Raw genomic sequence first — 21,420 nt, 5'->3', positions numbered from 1 at the left:
GATTGACTGGTTCAGCTCACAATATGTGTATAAGGGCGCCAGCCAACTGAACGTTAGGGGGGATCACTCTTGATCAATTACAGATTGTCAGCTGGCAACTTTCTTATAAAGCACACAGGAATGCTCGACCGAATGAGCGCTCCTATGAATGAAAGAGTTTCGGTTGAGATGGCTGTCAGCAGAATAATTCAGCTGAAGCATCGTTCAGCCAACAGCAATTTAAAGGGACTCTGTTTCAACAGTCATTCTGTGCTAAACAAAGTACAGGCCCTCGGTGCATTATACTGGGGGCCAATCATTTAAATACATCTTCCCATCTGCTTGTTTTCCCTCTCTCCACCCCTCCCCACTTTTCTTTGACAGCTCTGGCTTCATAGTGCTAGAGAAGTTTGGAAATAAATAGAAAACCAGCAGGTTGGAAAGTATATATAAATGTTTGACCACATTGTCAAGCACCGAGCACCTGTACTTGGTTTCAACAGTCATTCTGTACCAAGAGTCCCTTTAATGTGTATGGCCAGCTTAAGTGAGACATCTCTGCAATAAAGGTCTCTGTCCACATTATATTGTTCTTAGATTAGGTGGCTGTAAACCTGGTGACCGATTCCCTTTAATCTCATTGTATACAATCACTTTCTACCTAAAAAAAAAAACTTGTAGTTTTAAACTCCCTATACATTTCATTTTGTCTTCATAACACATGTATTGTAAATCATCACACACACAACCCCACACACTGTAAACTTGCTTTCACCAGTGATTGTAATATAGGGGTTTGCAAAATAAAAAAAAAATACTAATTAAATATTTATTTTTATATTGACAGATGATGAAAATGAAACAGATGCACCAACACAAGGACCAATAAAGGAAACACCTACATCTACAGATTCAGGTATGTTGTTTACAGTATTTTTCGGACCATAAGACACACCTAGGTTTAGAGGGGGAAATTGGGGAAAAAAAATGAAGCAAAAAAAGTCGTCAATTCTGTACTTAATACCCCCTATCCTGGTATACATGGTCCCCTCATCCCCATCCTGATACACATGGCCCCCCCATCCCTATCCTGGTATGCATGGTCCCATCCCTATCCTGGTATGCATGGCCCCATCCCTATCCTGGTGTGCAAGGCCCCATACCTATCCTAGTATGTATGGCCCCATACCTATCCTAGTATGTATGGCCCCATCCCTATCCTGTTATGCAGGGCCTCCATCTTGTCCTAGTATGCATCGCCTCATTCCTATTCTGGTAGGATTGGCCCTTATCCCGGTCCTGGTATGCATGGCCCCATCAGAAAACATTAAAACAAAATGAAACCATTACACTTACCTTCCCGGCACTCCCTCGCAGCATCTTGTCCCGATGCCAGCAACTGCTTTATGCTTGTAAGCAGCGCATGGCAGGGATGTCATGCGCTGCTCACAAGCAGAGCACAGCCTCCTCAATACTCACTGCTCTGCATGCCAGAACTGTGCGCGCAGAGAGCAGTGAGTATTCATTGCTCTTTAGTAGCGCGCATACTGTCAGCCGCAGCCTTCCTGCTGCTGCCAGCTGTCACGTGTGCCGCTACTTAAGAGAATTGAATATTCACCTCTCTGGACATGGAGACAGAGGAATATTCATTTCTCTTAAGTAGCGGCACATGTGACCACCGGCAGCAGCAGGAAGACTGCGGCTGACACTGTGCGCGCTACTAAAGAGCAATGACTACTCACTGCTCTCTGCACGCACAGTTCTGGCGTGCAGAGCAGTGACTATTCCAGCAGATGTGCTGCTTGTGAGCAGCGCATGACGTTCCTGCCATGCGCTGCTTACAAGCAAAAGCAGCTGCCGGCTACTGAGCAGGGTGCTGCGAGGGAGCACCGGAAAGGTAAGTGTAATGGGGTTTTGTTGTTTAATGTTTTCTGATGGGGCCATGCATGCCAGGATAGGGGGCCAATTATAAGGATGGGGCATGCATACCAGGATGGGGGGATTGGGGGCCAATCATACCAAGATACTATTATTAAAGAGAATTGAATATTCATTGACCTCCACACCCATGGGCATAGAATGCAGTGACTATTAATTTCTCTTTAGCAGTGGGCACGAGTTAGCTGGAGCCGCTGGCTTCAGCCGCCTTTGACCCGCTACTCCGCCGATGCGGATGCGGCTCCCTCACCTCCCCACCACAGCCAGAGCCAGTACGTCCGGACTATAAAACGTACCCCCCCCATTTGCCTCCACATTTTTTGAGTAAAAAAGTGCGTCTTATAGTTCGAAAAATACGGTAATTGTGCTACAATAGCAACAGTAGGATCCAACTATACTCTGTTCTATTGAACAACATTTGAGGCTGAAAGAAGTGTCATCTGTTTAGTATAAGCTTATCACGTGAAAGTGGTCACATGTATCACTGGTAGATGGGCACACATACTTTAGCTCACAATGTGCATTAACCCCTTAGAGACCTCCGATACTCTTTTTAACGGTGGCAGTTCAGGGGCCTTATTTCTCAACCGTGCTGAGAAATAAGTGTAAATGCGCCCTCCAGTGTTGGAAAATCTCCGGGGTCTCAGGTACCGGGGGGTAGCTGAGACCCCGGAGAACATGATTCAGATTGTTTTTTGCCGTCCCCTGGTGATCACAAAAAAATTCAGATTTTTCTATTCATTTCACTCTCATCTGATATGATCTAGTATACCAGAGGAGAGAAATGGGATCCCTCGAGCCCCCACCAGTATCATCCCTGGATCCTCCTATTCTGGCCCTTGATGTCATCTTCCTGGAAGAAATCGGTGGGTGCATGAGCAGCGTGCCCACTGAGATCTGCCAGCAGATACCTGGCAACAATGAGATTTTTCCTATTGGTTAATTTTGATCACTGTGATACTGTCTATCACCGTGATCAAAATAAAAAAAAAAAGGAAATCAAACCGTGCTTTGTCACCCCTTAAATAAAAATAATAATTGTAAAAAATTGAATTTTTTTCCATTCTTTGCGGTTGGGGTTAGGCTTGTGTTGGGGTTAGGCTTGTGTTGGGGTTAGGCTTGTGTTGGGGTTAGGCTTGTGTTGGGGTTAGGCTTGTGTTGGGGTTAGGCTTGTGTTGGGGTTAGGGATGTGGTTAGGGTTGTAATAAGGGTTAGGGTGGTGGTTAGGGATGTGTTAGGGTTGGAGTTAGAATTGGTTTTTTTTCACTGTTTAAGCACAACACGGGGTTTCTAAACGCGATATAGTGCCTGCCATCAATTCCAGCCAATTTACCAAAAAGTCTCCCTTCCTTCTGAGCCCTGCCACATATGGCGTATCGGTGTATTCAGGAGAAACTGCTCAACAAATTTTGTTGTCCATTTTCTCCTGATACCCGTGTGAAAATAAAAAAGTTTGGGTCTAAAGTAAATTTTTTTGTGAAAAAAGTTAAATGTTATTTTTTTCCTTCCACATTGCTTTAGTTCTTGTGAAGCACCTGAAGGGTTATTAAACTTCTAGAATGTGGTTTTGAGCACCATGAGGGGTGCAGTTTTTAGAATGGTGTTGCTTTTTGGTATTTTCTGTCATATTGACCCCTCAAAGTCATTTCAGATGTGATGTGGTCCCTATAAAAAAACAAAAAAAACAAAACCAATCAACTATTGTGTGACACGACTCTGTGATTTAAGGGCACAAAAATTAAAAGTTTGAAAATTACTAAATTTTAATTTTTTTTTGCCAAATTTCCATTTTTCTCATAAATAAACACACTTTTTTTTAAAGAAATTTTACCACCATCTTGAAGTACAATGTCACGAAAAAACTGTCTCAGAATCTGTGGGATCTGTTGAAGTATTCCACTGCTATTACCTCATAAAGTGACAGTGGCAACAATTGTAAAAATTGGCTTGGTCATTAAGGTCAAAATTGGCTCGGTCACTAAAAGGGTTAAAGCACCACTCCATTGTTTTGTTTTTATTTTACTAATGGAGTGGTGTAACTAATCTTAAAGGGAATCTGTCACCCCGTTTTTTGAGATTGAGATATAAATACTGTTAAATAGGGCCTGCGCTGTGTGTTACAATAGTGTATGTAGTGTACCCCGATTCCCCACCTATGCTGAGAAATAACTTACCAAAGTCGCCGTTTTCGTCTGTCAATCAGGCTGGTCAGGTCGGGTGGGCGTGGTGACATCGCTGGTTCTTCCTCAGCTTTACGTTGGTGGCGTAGTGGTGTCCGCATGTTGAGGTGACTAATCCACTGTGGGCACGTGAACAAGCAGCGCGCGATCTGCGCTGTCATCCCTTTCGTCGGTGGGGGCAGCCATCTTCCTGGGGCCGCGCGTGCGCAGATGTAGTGCTCTGCTGCACGGGGCTTCAGGAAAATGGCCGCGGGATGCCGCGCGTGCGCATTAGAGATCGCGGCGGCCATTTTCCCAAAGCCGAGATGCAAACTCGGCTTTGGGAAAATGGCCGCCGCGATCTCTAATGCGCACGCGCGGCATCCCGCGGCCATTTTCCTGAAGCCCCGTGCAGCAGAGCACTACATCTGCGCACGCGCGGCCCCAGGAAGATGGCCGCCCCCACCGACGAAAGGGATGACAGCGCAGATCGCGCGCTGCTTGTTCACGTGCCCACAGTGGATTAGTCACCTCAACATGCGGACACCACTACGCCACCAACGTAAAGCTGAGGAAGAACCAGCGATGTCACCACGCCCACCCGACCTGACCAGCCTGATTGACAGGCGAAAACGGCGACTTTGGTAAGTTATTTCTCAGCATAGGTGGGGAATCGGGGTACACTACATACACTATTGTAACACACAGCGCAGGCCCTATTTAACAGTATTTATATCTCAATCTCAAAAAACGGGGTGACAGGTTCCCTTTAAGTCTTCATCTGTTTCTAGTGCTGTACCGGTCTTTAACTTGCAGGTCATGACCTGCTGGATTGCTCCAGTTTTTGCTGGGCGATACGGAAGTTACTACTTAAATAATCAAATCAATGTAAGCCTATGAGAGCCAGAATCACCCCCAGGTGATTTTCAGTTCATTTTTTTCTCCTTTCCTTCCAAAAGCCATAACTTTTTTTATTTTTCCGTCAATATAGCCACATGAGGGCCATTCATTTTACCACATAGTGTACTAGAAAATGAGAAAAAAATCCAAGTGCGATGAAATTGCAAAAAATGACCTGGCAATATGATCTCCATGTAAGCACAAGTATGTAGATACCAAACATATAGTTTTTTTTTTATTATTATTTAAGTGGTGAAAAAAAATTCAAGTATTTGTATGATACAAAGTTTGCTTTTGTTGCCACTTTAATTTTTTGGTAAATGTTGTTTTGATCGCCTCTTGCTGTTTTTTATTGCAACGTTGTGGCGGCCATTAAAATGTTATCCCGATAGTTGTTTTTATTACGCAATTTAATGATTGGATTAATTTTTTTATATTTTGATAGATTAGACTTTTCTGAACTCAGCAATACTAAAAATTTATATATTTTTTAAATTGTTTTATTTTTAACAAGATAGTAGCCCTAGATAGTAACGCATCGGGTATTCTAGAATATGTATGTAGTTTATTTATGAAGATTTTAGAATAATACATTTAATACACAGGATTCGGCCGGGTGCGACCAATTAGAGAAGCGTGGTTCAAATCCTGCGCTAATTCGCGGCCGGACTCCGCCTGTTGCTGATTGTTCGCGGCCGGCCACGTAGTATATAGCACAGCCACGTAGTATATAACAACCCACGTAGTAAATAGCATAGCCACGTAGTATATTGCACAGCCACGTAGTATATAGCACAGCCACATAGTATATAGCACAGCCACATAGTATATAGCACAGCCCACGTAGTGTATAACACAGCCCACGTAGTGTATAACACAGCCCACGTAGTGTATAACACAGCCCACGTAGTGTATAACACAGCCCACGTAGTGTATAACACAGCCCACGTAGTGTATAGCTCAGCCCACGTAGTATATAGCTCAGCCCACGTAGTATATAGCACAGCCCACGTAGTATACTGTACAGCCCACGTAGTATATAACACACCCCACGCAGTATATTGCACAGCCCACGTAGTATATTGCACAGCCCACGTAGTATATTGCACAGCCCACGTAGTATACTGCACAGTCCACGTAGTATATTGCACAGCCCACATAGTATATAGCAATGTGGGCATCATATCCCTGTTAAAAAAAATGTAAACTAAAAAATAGTTATATACTCACCTTCCGTTGGGACCCGGATCCAGGCGAAGCGTTTAGCGATGCTCCTCGCGCGCTCCGGTCCCAAGAGTGCATTGCGGTCTCGCGAGATGATGACGTAGCGGTCTCGCGATACCGCTGCGTCATCATCTCATGAGACCGCAATGCTTGCAGCGGTCACCTGGGTGACGCAAGGAGAGGGAAAGGCCTGTTCTGGATCCGAGGGGCTGACGGACGGTGAGTATATAACTATTTTTTTTTTTTTTTTTTTTAACATTAGATCTTTTTACTATTGATGGTGCATGGGCAGCATCAATAGTAAAAAGTTGGTCACACAGGGTTAATAGCAGCGTTAACGGAGTGCGTTACACCGCGGCATAACGGACCCCTGTGTGAGCGCTGACTGGAGGGGAGTATGGAGCGGGCACTGACTGCGGGGAGTAAGGAGCGGCCATTTTGCCGCCGGACTGTTTCCGTCGCTGATTGGTCGTGGCTGTTTTGCCGCGACCAATCAACGACTTGGGATTTTCATTACAGACAGACAGAAAGAGAGACAGACAGACAGAAAGATGGAAGTGACCCTTAGACAATTATATAGTAGATGGGGCGAAAGGGGTGTGATTTTAACTTTTGTGTCTCTTAGGCCACATTCACACGTTGCGTCCTGTCCTGCGGGTTCTCCCGCAGCGGATTTGATAAATCTGCAGGGCAAACCCGCTGCGGTTATCCCTGCAGATTTATCGCGGTTTGTCCTGCGGGTTCCGCTGCGGGATTTACCCCTACTATTGATGCTGCATATGCAGCACTATGCAGCATCAATAGTAATGTTAAAAATAATAAAATAATTATATACTCACCCTCTGACGTCCCGATCTCCTCGGCGCTGCAGGCGGCGGTCCGGTTCCAAAGATGCTGTGCGACCAGGACCTTCGTGACGTCACGGTCATGTGACCGCGACGTCACCGCAGGTGGTCGAATAGCAAACCTGAGACCGGACGGCCGCGTGCAGCGCTGAGACTTCAGAGGTGAGTATATCATGATTTTTTTATTTTAATTCTTTTTTTTTTAACTCAAATATGGTTCCTGGGGCCTGGAGGAGAGTCTCCTCTCCTCCACCCCGGGTATAACCCGCACATTATCCGCTTACTTCCCGCATGGTGTGCACAGCCCCATGCGGGAAGTAAGCGGATCAATGCATTTCTATGGGTGCAGAATCGCTGCGATTCTGCACAAAGAAGTGACATGGTCCTTCTTTTTTTCCGCAGCAATTCAGCGCGTTTTTTTTCAGGATTTTCCGCAATGTGGGCACAGCGGTTTTTGTTTTCCATAGGGTAACATTGTACTGTACCCTGCATGGAAAACAGCAAAAACGGCAAAATCACGGCGGTTCCGCAGTAAAAACCGCATAGTGTGAACATACCCTTAATTGTTTTTTTCAACTTTTTACTTCTTACTTCATTTACTTGTCCCTTTTAGAGGACTTAAAGCTGCAATTGCCCAATCGCTTGTGCTATACATAGCAGTGCTTCAGCACAATCTCCTATGAAAGCCAGCCACAGGCTAGCATTCACAGATGGATCATAATAACAGGCAAAGGGTTTTCAGCAGATTCCTGGTTGTCCATGCAACCTATAGGCACCCCGAGATATGGGAGCGTGAAATGATGCTGGTCCCTGTCGGAGTGTGTTAAATGCATCTGTCAGAGATTGACAGAGGGATTTAGCAGGTTAGCAGCGGTGGGTGGAGTGCCGTTCCACCCGGAGTTGTTAAAAGGACATGATGGTTGATTAAATCATCCATCATGTGCGGGGAAAGATCTGGGCTCAGCATGTGATCCCGCATCAAATCGTGCCGAGGTTAAGTTCTGTTAGTGGATTTTAAAGTTGTTTTGTTCTCGGCTATTTTTTCTTAGTATTTTGTATGTTCATTCTTTTATAATTGGAGCAGTCTCTGTGCTTGTCATTAGACGTCATTTAAGTTCTTCAGAAAAGTCTTGAGGTTTCTTTTACAAGAGGCATGGATTATATTGCAGCTAAAGTTTCCTAATCCTGCAGATCCATCACATTTGGCAATGCAATAATCTGGAGTGTCCACTTCATCCTTTCTTGTGTGTGAATATCTCTATATACACACACAATAACTTAATGTATTGAAATCAGTTTGTTTGGTAGGAATGTTAAAGAAAAAAAAAATTTTTTTAAATATTAATTTTTTTCCACCCCCAGTTATATATTTTTTTTACAGCATGGTCAAGAAGTTATGATTGTTAACTTTATGAATATTCTTTAAGTATCCTGTCTGGCAGTATTTTCCAGAGTTCATGGCAGGTCTTGTCTAACATAACACAAGACGTAGAGCAGGATTTCCTATAGCTCCAATAAAAGCGAGAGGTAAACCCTGCAAACAAAAACCTAGTAACAATCCTAATCGGCCCGTGCCTATAAATGTACATAAAAAGTGGAAGGAAATTAATTTAGAAATAGTTAGGCACAGGAAAGACCCTAGCTGAGATGTGTAGTAGACCTTGGATTAGTTTCCTAGAACCCTCCACATCCTTTGTGTGTGTCCGGAAATCCTTTTAAGCAAAGTAAATGTTCTTGCAGGGAATTGTTTCTAATTTTAGCTGTAAGGAAAATATCGGTGCATTACATACAACTAATCTATAGATCACTTCCACTTCGTCAGAGACATTTGGGCTCTGAAGTGGATTTGGTAGATATATGGGGGTGAGGGGGGTTTGTTTGTCATTTGTCTACCTGATCTATTCTGATTCTACTCTGTATACTTCTTGGTTCCATTCTGGAGCATTTTGGTACACTTTGGCTTATGATCATTTTCCTCTCCAGATTCCAACTTTTTTTTTCAAAGTACAAATGTCCGTTGAAGAAAAGCCTCATGCATCAATTAATAATTGATGCTAAGTGCTGTTTAGAAATGCAGAGTGTTGTCTGCCTAGATGCTAAATATTAAACACCTCCGCTTTTGTCCTTGGGCAGGCCTCATGCCGTATTGGAGGTTAACCACCTGATTTCTCTTTAATTAGGCAGTTGAACAAGTCTCGGTTTGACTTTTCAGACAGCTGTAATGCTACATACTAAATCTGCTCATGAAATGGCTTGAGCAATTAATGCAGTGTAATCAGATATTCCAGAAATGTGGATTTATGGATTCCTTATTAACATCTTATTTACAAAATTTAGGCAAGCCAAAGACATGAGGATTTCGATGGCAGATATAATTAATAATATCAGATCTAAAGTTATTAACAGACTGCTTCCCGAGATTTGCCCTCAGAGGAAATAGACTGTTAGAAACTGGGATAAGGGTCCTGGTAGCATCCAGACCTTTTTAATATTTTAAAACCAAATAAAGTTTAATGAGGAGATAAAAAGGATTAGATACATTATGGATACAGCAATTGTTGAAGTTTTGATTTCCAATAAATCATTAGCAGAAACAATTGTAAATGTGTTGAGTGCATAGCAGTAATAGTATTAAGAATAATGTCGCACAGATACAGAGAACTGGAATAGAACAAAACAAACCTTTTGTAGGTTCCGCCCCAACCGTAAAATCATGCAAAATATACTAAATTAAAGGTACCTTCACACTGAACAACATTACAGCGATAACGATAGCGATCCGTGACGTTGCAGCGTCCTGGATAGCGATATCGTTGTGTTTGACACACAGCAGTGATCTGGATCCTGCTGTGACATCGCTGGTCGGAGCTAGAAGGCCATAACTTTATTTCGTCGCTGGATCACCCGCTGTCATCGCTGGATCGGTGTGTGTGACGCCGATCCAGCGATGTGTTCACTGGTAACCAGGGTAAATATCGGGTTACTAAGCGCAGGGCCGTGCTTAGTAACCCGATGTTTACCCTGGTTACCAATGTAAATGTAAAAAAAAAACAAAACACATACTCACATTCCGGTGCCTGTCACGTCCCCCGGCATCAGCTTCCCTTCACTCCTCCTGCATCCTGTGTCAGCGCCGGCCGGCCGTAAAGCAGAGCACAGCGGTGACGTCACCGCTCTGCTTTACGGCCGGCGCTTACACAGGATGCAGGAGGAGTGCAGGGTAGCGGACGCCGGGGACGTGACAGGCACCGAAATGTGAGTATGTGTTTTTTTTTTTTTTTTGACATCTACAATGGTAACCAGGGTAAACATCGGGTTACTAAGCGCGGCCCTGCGCTTAGTAACCCGAGTTGGTCGCTGGAGAGCTGTCTGTGTGACAGCTCTCCAGCGACCACACAAGGACTTTCCAACGATCACGGCCAGGTCGTATCGCTGGTCGTGATCGTTGGAAAGTTGCTGAGTGTGACGGTACATTTAGTCTAAAGGTACCGTCACACTAGACGATATCGCTAGCGATCCGTGACGTTGCAGCGTCCTCGCTAGCGATATCGTCCAGTGTGACCGGCAGCAGCGATCAGGCCCCTGCTGTGATGTCGCTGGTCGAGGAAGAAAGGCCAGAACTTTATTTCGTCGCTGGCTCTCCCGCTCACATCGCTGAATCGGCGTGTGTGACGCCGATTCAGCGATGTCTTCGCTGGTAACCAGGGTAAACATCGGGTTACTAAGCGCAGGGCTGCGCTTAGTAACCCGATGTTTACCCTGGTTACCATCGGTAAAGTAAAAAAACAACCACTACATACTTACCTACCGCTGTCTGTCCCCGGCGCTCTGCTTCTCTGGTCTGGCTGTGAGCGCCGGGCAGCCGGAAAGCAGAGCGGTGACGTCACCGCTGTGCTTTCCGGCCGCTGTGCTCACAGCCAGACCAGAGAAGCAGAGCGCCGAGGACAGATAGCGGTAGGTAAGTATGAAGCGTTTGTTTTTTTACTTTACCGATGGTAACCAGGGTAAACATCGGGTTACTAAGCGCGGCCCTGCGCTTAGTAACCCGATGTTTACCCTGGTTACCGGCATCGTTGGTCGCTGGAGAGCGGTCTGTGTGACAGCTCTCCAGCGACCAAACAGCGACGCTGCAGCGATCCGGATCGTTGTCGGTATCGCTGCAGCGTCGCTTAGTGTGACGGTACCTATAGTCATTGCTACTTGTCTCTGTCTGTTTAGTGAGATAGGTTGATAAAGGGGGGGAGGTTTCGAAGGCCACACAGAAGAAAGTGTGACCTTAGAAGCCCTTCTCACTCACTTCTCCCTGTAAGCCCCCATGCACCTCCCCCTCTCCCACACTGGTTAGGCAGTTGAGGGGAATCAATCAATCTTTTTGAGCTTTCCACAGCAGCTCTGGCATATGTAGATATTTTTTGTAAAGGGAGGGATAGGGTTATCAACTATCTCCATAGAAAGATAGTTGCTGCTCTTGATGACTTCCACACATTTTGGGGCTGTAAATAGAACCTCAGTCAGCAATAATCTATCTACAGTCCTTTAGTATTGTTCAGGGCCAACCAATAGTCAAGTCTTAGCTATTTTTGATTCCATCACAGGTTGCACTAACAAATTGTAGAATGCAAGTGTATACATTACTATAAAACAGTTTACAGAGACGTAAACCTGCATAATCCAATAAAACATACGTTTTATTGAACTACTAAAAACATCAAACCCTCATAGACATAATTGATAAGACAAAAATAACAAAATATACAAATAAGATGTTGCTCAAACAAGTTCCCACAGTTTTAAGATATTCCCAGAATAGAGCAATAACAAATTATCTCCAAAAGGAGGGCTAGAGGGACAAGGCAACAAAGTGAGCACAGAAGCAGGGTCTATCTATCTAGCAGACCAGAATAAATTCTATCCAAAATAAAGCAACATATGACGTACCTAGTAGGTCCCAAATTGATAAACCCCTACCTTGCCATTGAGGTTTGCACCTTAAGGCTATATTCACACTTTGCGGATTTTGCTGCGGATCCGCAGCGGATTTGACCGCTGCGGATCCGCAGCAGTTTCCCATGAGTTTACATTTCAATGTAAACCTATGGGAAACAAAAAACGCTGTGCACATGCTGCAGAAAAATCCGCGCGGAAACGCTGCGGATTACATTCCGCAGCATGTCACTTCTTTTCTGCGGATTTTCAGCTGCTCCAATAGAAAACTGCAGTTGAAAATCCGCAGAAGAAAACGCAGTAAAAACCGCGATAAATCCGCAGTAAAATCCGCGATGGGTTTTCACTGCGGATTTTGCAATTCCGCTGCGGAAAAATCCGCAGTGGAATCTGCAAAGTGTGCACATAGCCTTAAAGTCGATATGGTACCCCCATTCAATAAATGAAAACCTTCCTCAAACTATTACTCTATGCCATCTTTCTTTTCAGCTAGTCACTAAATAATAAGGGAATGTAGAGCATAACTTAGTGAAAATTTAATGTGTAATTACTACATTGGTATTTTTTTTTCTTTATTGGTGCCTTAGTTGTATCTAGGCTTATTCAAAGATTAATTTAATGTGTAATTACTACATTGGTATTTTTTTTTCTTTATTGGTGCCTTAGTTGTATCTAGGCTTATTCAAAGATTAATTCCACTAAGCATATACAATACTGTTGTTCACGCTACAGTGATATTTTATCTTGAAAGTAGTGCATTTAAGTAAAAGCATGCAATGGTGATTTCCTTGTTTAAAACAATTTATTGAAGCAAAAGCCAACAGTGGTGGGTATACCCCAACAAAAAATATCAATGACTCAATAAATTGTCATGTGGCCTTGAGCATCAATTACAGCTTGTCAACGGCGTCTCATGCTGTTTACAAATAGTTATTGTCTGCTGACGCATGGCATCCCACTCTTCTTGAAGGATGGCCCTCAGGTCATTGAGGTATTTGGGTACTGAGCTACGAGACAAATGTGCACATTGACTCAGCTGATCCTGGTTTTGTTTCGAATGTAGATATGGAAAAAGTGCAGGCCGCTCCATTTGCGGAATCCCAGTCTACAGCAGCCATTCCCAAATGATGCAACCTCAATGACCTGTAGCTTTTGTCTTCCATGAAGATGAAATTAGGCCTGTGGTGATCATGCAGAGGCACAATGACTGGATTAATGATGTTATCCAAGTGGTTTGTAGGGCAGTTTTGTATTGCCTAGGCACACCTTCTTATACTGTAACACAAGGCTTGTCTGGAGACAACAGAAGCTGATGCGTAGCGCTCTCCTTGACGTCTCTGACATAGTTTGCCGCCATAATTTCTGGTCAGCATGAATCAACTTTCATTAATGAACAGTACTGTGGCCCACTGGTCCCTCGTAAAGCATAGATGTTCCCTGACTGATGCATGATGATGATGCTTGTGCCTGGTGATGTGGTCTGACGTGACACTTGGCTATCTCTCACCTCCTTAAAATGTGCCTGGAGTTGTGTGTCATTCATCACCCCGTTACGAAGGGTATTGTTTACAATGAAAGTCATCATTGAGGGATGTGGCCAAAGGACATCCACTTCAATGCCTTTCTGTGATTTTTCCGGTGTCTCTGTATCTCTGTTGCGATTGGCTGAGGCCATTCTGTGACATTTAGCTCAATGGCCTCTTACGTATGAGAACATCCTGCTCTCATGTCTCTATTCTCAAAAATGTACGACATAGTAATCATGGGAGATTTTAACTTTCCAGATATTTGTTGGGAATCTCTCTCATGCAAATGTATTGGGTCCAGAAAATTCTTATCTTCTCTTGCTGACCACTTTATCTTTCAAAAAGTAGAAGAGAGAACAAGAGAAGCTGGAATCTTGGACCTAAATCTTACCGACAGGGAGGAAATGGTTGAGGGAGTAAAGGTGGCTGGTAATTTAGGAGGCAGCAATCCTACTATCCTCAAATTTTGGAGTACAAGAAGAGGAAGACCAGTGAGGACTCAAACTTTTTAAGGTTGAACTTCAGAAAGGCTGATTTTAATGGACTCAGAGCGTAGGGAAGGTCCAATGGCTGGATGTTCTATAGGACAGATATGTCCAAGAAGGATGGGAGTTTGTGCTAAATGAAATTCTCACCACAAAATCGATAACAGTCCTGAAAAGAAGGAAGAATTGGAAGCATTTAAAGAGACTAGGGTGGATCAAAACAAAACTTAATCACTTGTTGAAAAGGAAAAAATAAATCTATATCGAATGGAAAGAGGGAGGCATATCTAAAGATGAATATACAAGTGCTTCTCGCTAAATTAGACTATCATCAAAAAGTTGATATATTTCAGTTCTTCAATGCAAAAAGTGAAACTCGTATGTTATATAGAGTCATTACAAACAGAGTGATCTATTTCAAGTGTTTATTTCTGTTAATGTTGATGATTATGGCTTACAGCCAATGAAAACCCAAAAGTCATTATCTCAGTAAATTAGAATAATTTATAACACCAGCTTGAAAAATGATTTTAAAATCCGAAATATTGGCCTACTGAAATGTATGTTCAGTAAATACATTAAATACTTGGTTGGGGCTCCTTTTGCATCAGTTACTTTGATAGCAGCCTTCAGCTCCTCTGAATTGTTGGGTCTGGAGTCTGTCATCTTCCTCTTGACAATACCCCATAGATTATCTATGGGGTTAAGGTCAGGCAAGTTTGCCAGCCAATGAAGCACAGTGATACTGGGCTTTTTAAACCAGGTTTTGATACTTTTGGCAGTGTGGACAGGTGCCAAGTCCTGCTGGAGAATGAAATTTCCATATCCAAAAAGCTTGTTGGCAGAGGGGAAGAATGAAGTGATCTAAAATTTCCTGTTAGACGGCTGCGCTGACATTGGTCTTGTTAAAAGACAGTGGACCTACATCAGTAGATGACATGGCTCCCCAAACCATCAATAATTGTGGAAACTTCACTCTAGACCTCAAGCAGCTTGGATTGTGTACCTCTCCACTCTTCCTCCAGATTCTGAGACCTTGATTTCAAAATGAAATACAAAATTTACTTTCATCTGAAAACAACACCTTGGACCACTGAGCAACAGTCCAGTTCTTTTTCTCCTTGACCCAGGTAAGACCCTTCTGGCATTGTCTATTAGTCATGAGTGGCTTGACACAAGGAATGCGAGACTTGTAGCTCATGTTCGGGATATGTCTGTGTGTAGTGGCTCTTGAAGCAATGACTCCAGCAGCACTGTACTCCTTGAGAATCTCCCCCAAATTTTCAAATGGCCTTTTCTTAACAATCCTTTCAAGTCTGTGCTTATCTCCTTGGCCCAGGTAAGACGCTTCTGATGTTGTCTATTGTCCATGAGTGGCTTGATGCAAGGAATGCGACACTAGTAGCCAATGTCCTGGATAAAGGTGCCGTCACACTGAGCGACGCTGCAGCGATACCGACAACGATCCGGATCGCTGCAGCGTCGCTGTTTGGTCGCTGGAGAGCTGTCACACAGACCGCTCTCCAGCGACCAACGATGCCGGTAACCAGGGTAAACATCGGGTAACTAAGCGCAGGGCCGCGCTTAGTAACCCGATGTTTACCCTGGTTACCATCCTAAAAAGTAAAAAAACAAACGCTACATACTTACCTACCGCTGTCTGTCCTCGGCGCTCTGCTTCTCTGGTCTGGCTGTGAGCGCCGGGCAGCCGGAAAGCAGAGCGGTGACGTCACCGCTCTGCTTTCCGGCCGATGTGCTCACAGCCAGACCAGAGAAGCAGAGCGCCGAGGACAGACAGCGGTAGGTAAGTATGTAGTGTTTGTTTTTTTTTACTTTTAGGATGGTAACCAGGGTAAACATCGGGTTACTAAGCGCGGCCCTGCGCTTAGTTACCCAATGTTTACCCTGGTTACCAGTGAAGACATCGCTGAATCGGTGTCACACACGCCGATTCAGCGATGTCTGTGGGGAGTCCAGCGACCAAATAAAGTTCTGGACTTTCTTCCCCGACCAGCGACAGCACAGCAGGGGCCTGATCGCTGCTGCCTGTCACACTGGACGATATCGCTAGCGAGGACGCTGCAACGTCACGGATCGCTAGCGATATCGTCTAGTGTGACGGTACCTTAAGTCTGTGTGTGGTGGCTCTTGAAGCAATGAGTCCAGCAGCAGTCCGCTCCTTGTGAATCTCCCCCAAATTTTTGAATCGCATTTTCTTAACAATCCTTTCAAGTCTGCGGTTATCCCAGTTGCTTGTGCACTTTGTTTCCACCACACTTTTTCCTTCCACTCAATTTTCCATTAATATGCTTGGATACAGCACTATGTGAACAGCCAGCTTCTTTAGCAATGACCTTTTGTGGCTTACCCTCCTTGTGGAGCCTACGTAAACAGACTAGGGAACCTTTTTAAATGCTTAAGAAGCCTTTGCAGGTGTTTTTTTGTTAATTATTGTAGTTTGCTGATAATGACTTTTGGGTTTTCATTGGCTGTTTGTAATGACTGTAAATAATATATATACTATTTTAGTATTGAAGAAATGAAATAAATTAACTTTTTGATGATATTCTAATTTAGTGAGAATCACTTGTTATGTTGTTTGCAGGGAATGAAGGGCAAGAGTTAGAAGAGATAAAGCTAGTAATGAAGTAAAGCTTACAAGGCAGACCAAAAGCAGCTGAAAAGATCTTTGGAGTATGTCAAAAGCAAAAGAAAAGTCAAAGATGCTATATGATTTTTATAGGATGTAAGGGGTGAAGTGGTCAAAAAATGATGTTGAGAAGGCCGAACTTTTAAATTCCTGTTTTGCATATTTGATCTCGAAGAAACAAATGTAACATCAACTAATCTTCACTGTGCCATCGGAGGAATAAAATAATCCACATTATCCAGAAAAAGAGATGATGAGGGAACACTTAGCTAATTTAAATGAATTTAAATCTCCTGGTCCAGATGAATTACATCCTAGAGTAACTGGAAGAATTAGTGGAGGAAATTGCAGAACCACTAGCCAGAATCTAAAAAAATCCTGAAAAACATGAGAAGTCACAGAAGATTGGAGAAGGGCAAATGTCCTTATCTTCAAAAAAGCAAACAAGATGGAGCCAGGAAATTATAGGCTCCAATTACAGTGAGCCTTACTTCTATGCCAGGAAAGATATTTGAACAAATTATTAAACAGCATGTATGTAAGTACTTGGATAAGAATCCAGTAATTAACCAGAGCCAGCATAGGTTTGTAGCAAACAAGGCATGACAGACTAATCTATTTTCCTTCTATGATGAAATCACTGACTGGGTGGATCAGGGAAATGCAGTAGGTATAGTACATCTCGACTTCAGCAAAGCATTTCATAAAGTATGTCATACTATCCTTATTGAAAAAATGACCAAGTATGGGATTGACAAGGCTATGGTTAGGTAGATTGATAACTGCCTCAGTGATAGTACTCAAAGAGTGGTAATAAATGGTTGCACATCTAATTGGAAAAGTGTTTCGAGTGGGGTACCAAAAGGCTCTGTCCTGGCTCTGGTGTTCAACATTTTTATAAATGATCTAGATAAGGGAACGGAAGGTAACCTAATCAAATTTGCAGACAATGCAAAGCTAGGAGGAATAGGGAAGACTAGAGAAGACAGAGAAATGATTCCGAAGGATCTAGATAATCTTGAACAATGGGCAGTGACTAGTAGAATGGATTTTAACAGGGAGAAATGCAAGATTCTACATCTGGGCATTAAAAATGAAAATTACATCTATAGAACTGGAGGAATACAACTAAGCAACAGCACGTGTGAAAAAGACCTGGGTATACTAATAGATAACAGACTGCACATGAGTCAACAGTGTGATGCCACAGCACAAAAAGGCAAACACACATCTAGGATGTATTAAGAGAAGCATAGAGTATAGATCATGTGAAGTAGTTATCCCCCTCTACTTCTCCCTGCTCAGTCCTCATCTTGGAATACTGTTTCCAGTTCTGGGCACAACATTTTAAAAAAGAGATTGAAAAACTGGAGCAAGTTCAGAGTAGAGCTACCAGGATGGTAAGCAGACTACAAGGTATGTCCAAAAGGAACGGTTAAAGGGTCTGGGAATGTTTAGCTTGCAAAAAAGAAGGCTAAGAGGAGAGCAGTCTACAAATATCTGAAGGAATGTCAGTGTAGAGGGATCATCATTATTCTCCTTTGCACATGTAAACACGATAAGCAATGGAATGAAAATGAAAGGGAGAAAATTCAGACATTAGGAAACACTTTTTGACAGTGAGGGTGGTCAATGAGCAGGACAGGCTGCCAAGAGAGGTGGTGAGTTCTCCTTCATTGGATGTCTTTAAACAGAAGCTGGACATATGTCTGCCTGAGATGGTTTCGTGAATCCTGCATTCAGCAAAGGGTTGGGCACGATGAGCCTCGAAGTCACTTTCAATTCTAACATTCTATGATGCTGTTGATCAATTGTTAGGTGGCGTCTTGTTCTCGTGATGGCAAAATGTGAACAGCATGATGTAGAGGACTGTTTAATACCATTTCTAAGTGAACCCCGAAATGTATTGGCCGTTTAATGGATCAAACATCGGGTGGGAATTTAGGCTCCTTGTTAGAGAAGAGAAAGTTGTGCAAAAAGTACTGAAATATTGAACATTTGTATTCAAACTTTAGAGAAGGTTACAATAAGTTCACCTGAAAAGGTTAGAGTGCATTTTAAGTTCATTCTGAAATTTCACCCAAAAGACATATTTTTGTTTAACTTTTTGTGAGTAGTGTATGATGGTAGCATGACAGCAAATACAACAGTGCCTATAACCTTGTCACTTCAACAAGCATAGTATCTTATCCAAGCATGTTAGCTCATCACTAGGGAAGACCTATTTATGAAGATTAGCATCGCTTCTTGGCTCAAGATAGGGTATGTGTACATGGCCTTCTCAGACATTACTTTTGCTATTAAAGTATTGGTGTTTGTTCAACTGGGGGAAACTAATATGAACAGACATTGGGCCCATGTATACTGCAAAGCTGTGATAACCGCTCCACTATGGATGATACACGGATACTGTAAGGATCTGTATTATGGCCCTTTGAAAATGTGTGACTCTGTATGGTGCCTCCAGATGGCTTTTATTCTTCCCTAAGGCAGGTTTCACACGTCCGTTAATTTCCAATACTGGAAAAAAAACGGGACCGGAGATATGTGTCCGTGTGTGTACTACGTGTGGCAACCGCGTGCCGCATCAGTACGACACGGAGAGCCGCCGGGTAAGCAGCGCTACAGTAAGCGCTGTTTCCTGACGGCAAGTGCTGAAGCCGATTCTCATCATTCAAAAAACAGTGTGGGGACCCCTCTATTCTTGATAACCAACCTTGCAGAAGCTGACAGCTGAGGGTTGCAGCCCCCAGCTATGAGTTTTGTCTGGTTGGTTAAGAAAATAGGGGGGAACCCACGTTGGGTTTTTCATTAATTTATTTCCTTAGATCACAGCTGGCGGCTGTGGAATACCCCAATCATCCGCACCTAGTGTCACTGTTATTACTGGCAGCAGGTGTCAGATGATGGGGGTAGGAGTCCCAAAAGCCCCCACCTGCTGTCATTCGGACTTTAAAATAATGCTCATCATTCTCCTCCGCTCACCTGCAAAGCAGGGGAGAATGATGAGTCGGCTTCAGCACCTGATGCCGGGGAACAGCTCTTACTGTAGTGCTTCGTCCCCGGTGGCCATCTGTGTCACACGGAGGACATCAATGTGTGTTCTCCATGTGCACATCTGCGGGATATTTTGTCATCGGTGCTGACGGTAAAAAATGGACATGTATACGTGTGGGAAACACGGTCCGTGGAAACACACTGACATGTGCGCATACCCATTCATTTGAAACGGGTCTACATGTGTACTTGTCTCCGATACGTGTGAAAACTGTCACCACACATACCGGAGACACAGATGTGTGAAAGAGGCCCAAATGAAACCCCTTTAGGGGAGAAAAAAACTTTATACAGCATGTGTAGGTAAATGCCATGCTTTATTTAAAAGAAAGAGGCGAAACGCGCGCCGGTGGCGGCGTGAACACTGATCCTGACACACTATGAGCATGGGTAAGCAATCTACTTAGTTTGGGACCCAGTCTTTGGAATGGTATAGCGCGCAGACTTACCTGGTTACCAATGTATTCCGGACATTTCGGTCTCTCTCTGTGGCACTTGGGCACCTTACCCATGTTGTATATTTAACATCTTAGATCAGGATTTGTGTGTCCTGTTATTTACCTGATCCTAGTCTATTCTACCTGTTGTATTAAATTATGATTCTCTTAATAAATTGATTTTTGTATTACTTTTGGACTTTTTACTCCATTTTTTCATATGTTTTATATCATGTTTGGGAGTGTCCGTGTGGTGTATCTTTGAGACGTCCACATGGGTTTTGGTCTCTGTGGCACCCCTTCTTTTATGTGGTCCTGTATGGTATATGTTTATCATGAAGTACGATATGTCACGAGAAAACAGTGTCAGAATCACTGGGATCCGTTGAAGCGTTCCAGAGTTATAACATCATAAAAGGACAGTGGTCAGAATTGTACAAATTGACCTGGTCATTAACGTATAAACCACCCTCGGGGGTGAAGGGGTTAAATAACTGAGTTATAGAAGAAATTTTTTTTTTGTATTTTGCACCATATGTGTTAGTTGTGATAATGTGTCATTTGGACTACATAGCATGTCATTTTTTTTATTTTAGGCAAGCAGAGTTTGAAGATATATGATGGTCATGATGCAGTAAAGCGGAATCAGCCTAGGATGATCTCTGTTCCAAGAATTGCAAAAAATGAAGAAGTCGTGGTAAACTAAATCTTATTACCCATTTTACTTGCAATTGTTATGGAATATCTACCATCAAGCTTCTTCTTTTTTTTTTGCAAATTAATTCTGTTAAAATAGTAAGATAATGTCACACTGTGATCCTTTTAAATTGTTTTTATGTATTCTTTTTAAAATGGCTATTTGTCCATATTGATTATTGATGAGGGGTCTTGCTGTTCACGAATGCTCAGTTTAATGGCTTCTGCTGCTGGATGGCAGCTTATTTTCATGTCACTTGTCCTACACATTAGTGATTGTAACTGAATAAAGCCATCACTGAAGCTGGGGTAGATTGCGTTTTTCTTTGGAACAGGTTTTTGTTTTTTTTGATGTTCAGCCTTTAACCCCTTTCTGCCATTAGACGTACTATTCCGTCCATGTGGGGTTTACTTTACTTCCCAAGGACGGAATAGTACGTCATAGGCGATCGGCCACGCTCACGGGGGGAGCGTGGCCGATCGCGGCCGGGTGTCAGCTGCTTATTGCAGCTGACATCCGGCACTATGTGCCAGGAGCAGTCATGGACCGCCCCCCGGCACATTAACCCCCGGAACACCG

The 21,420-nt window shown here is 43.3% G+C and overlaps 1 protein-coding gene across 1 annotated transcript in view; it reads left to right on the top strand.

The window, feature by feature from the left end:
• The window catches only part of DGKQ (diacylglycerol kinase theta), a 206,022-nt gene that overhangs the window by 105,415 nt on the left and 79,187 nt on the right, over window positions 1-21,420 (top strand). The window contains exons 7-8 of the mRNA XM_069767667.1: window positions 827-895; window positions 20,741-20,841. Coding sequence (XP_069623768.1) covers window positions 827-895; window positions 20,741-20,841 — 170 coding nt within the window. The remainder of the gene's footprint in view (window positions 1-826; window positions 896-20,740; window positions 20,842-21,420) is intronic.

Source organism: Ranitomeya imitator, chromosome 1 (assembly GCF_032444005.1).
Source record: "Ranitomeya imitator isolate aRanImi1 chromosome 1, aRanImi1.pri, whole genome shotgun sequence".
Classification (NCBI taxonomy): Eukaryota; Metazoa; Chordata; class Amphibia; order Anura; family Dendrobatidae; genus Ranitomeya; species Ranitomeya imitator.
Note: the sequence above shows the minus strand (reverse complement) of the source record. Positions and strands in the feature narration are given on the sequence as shown.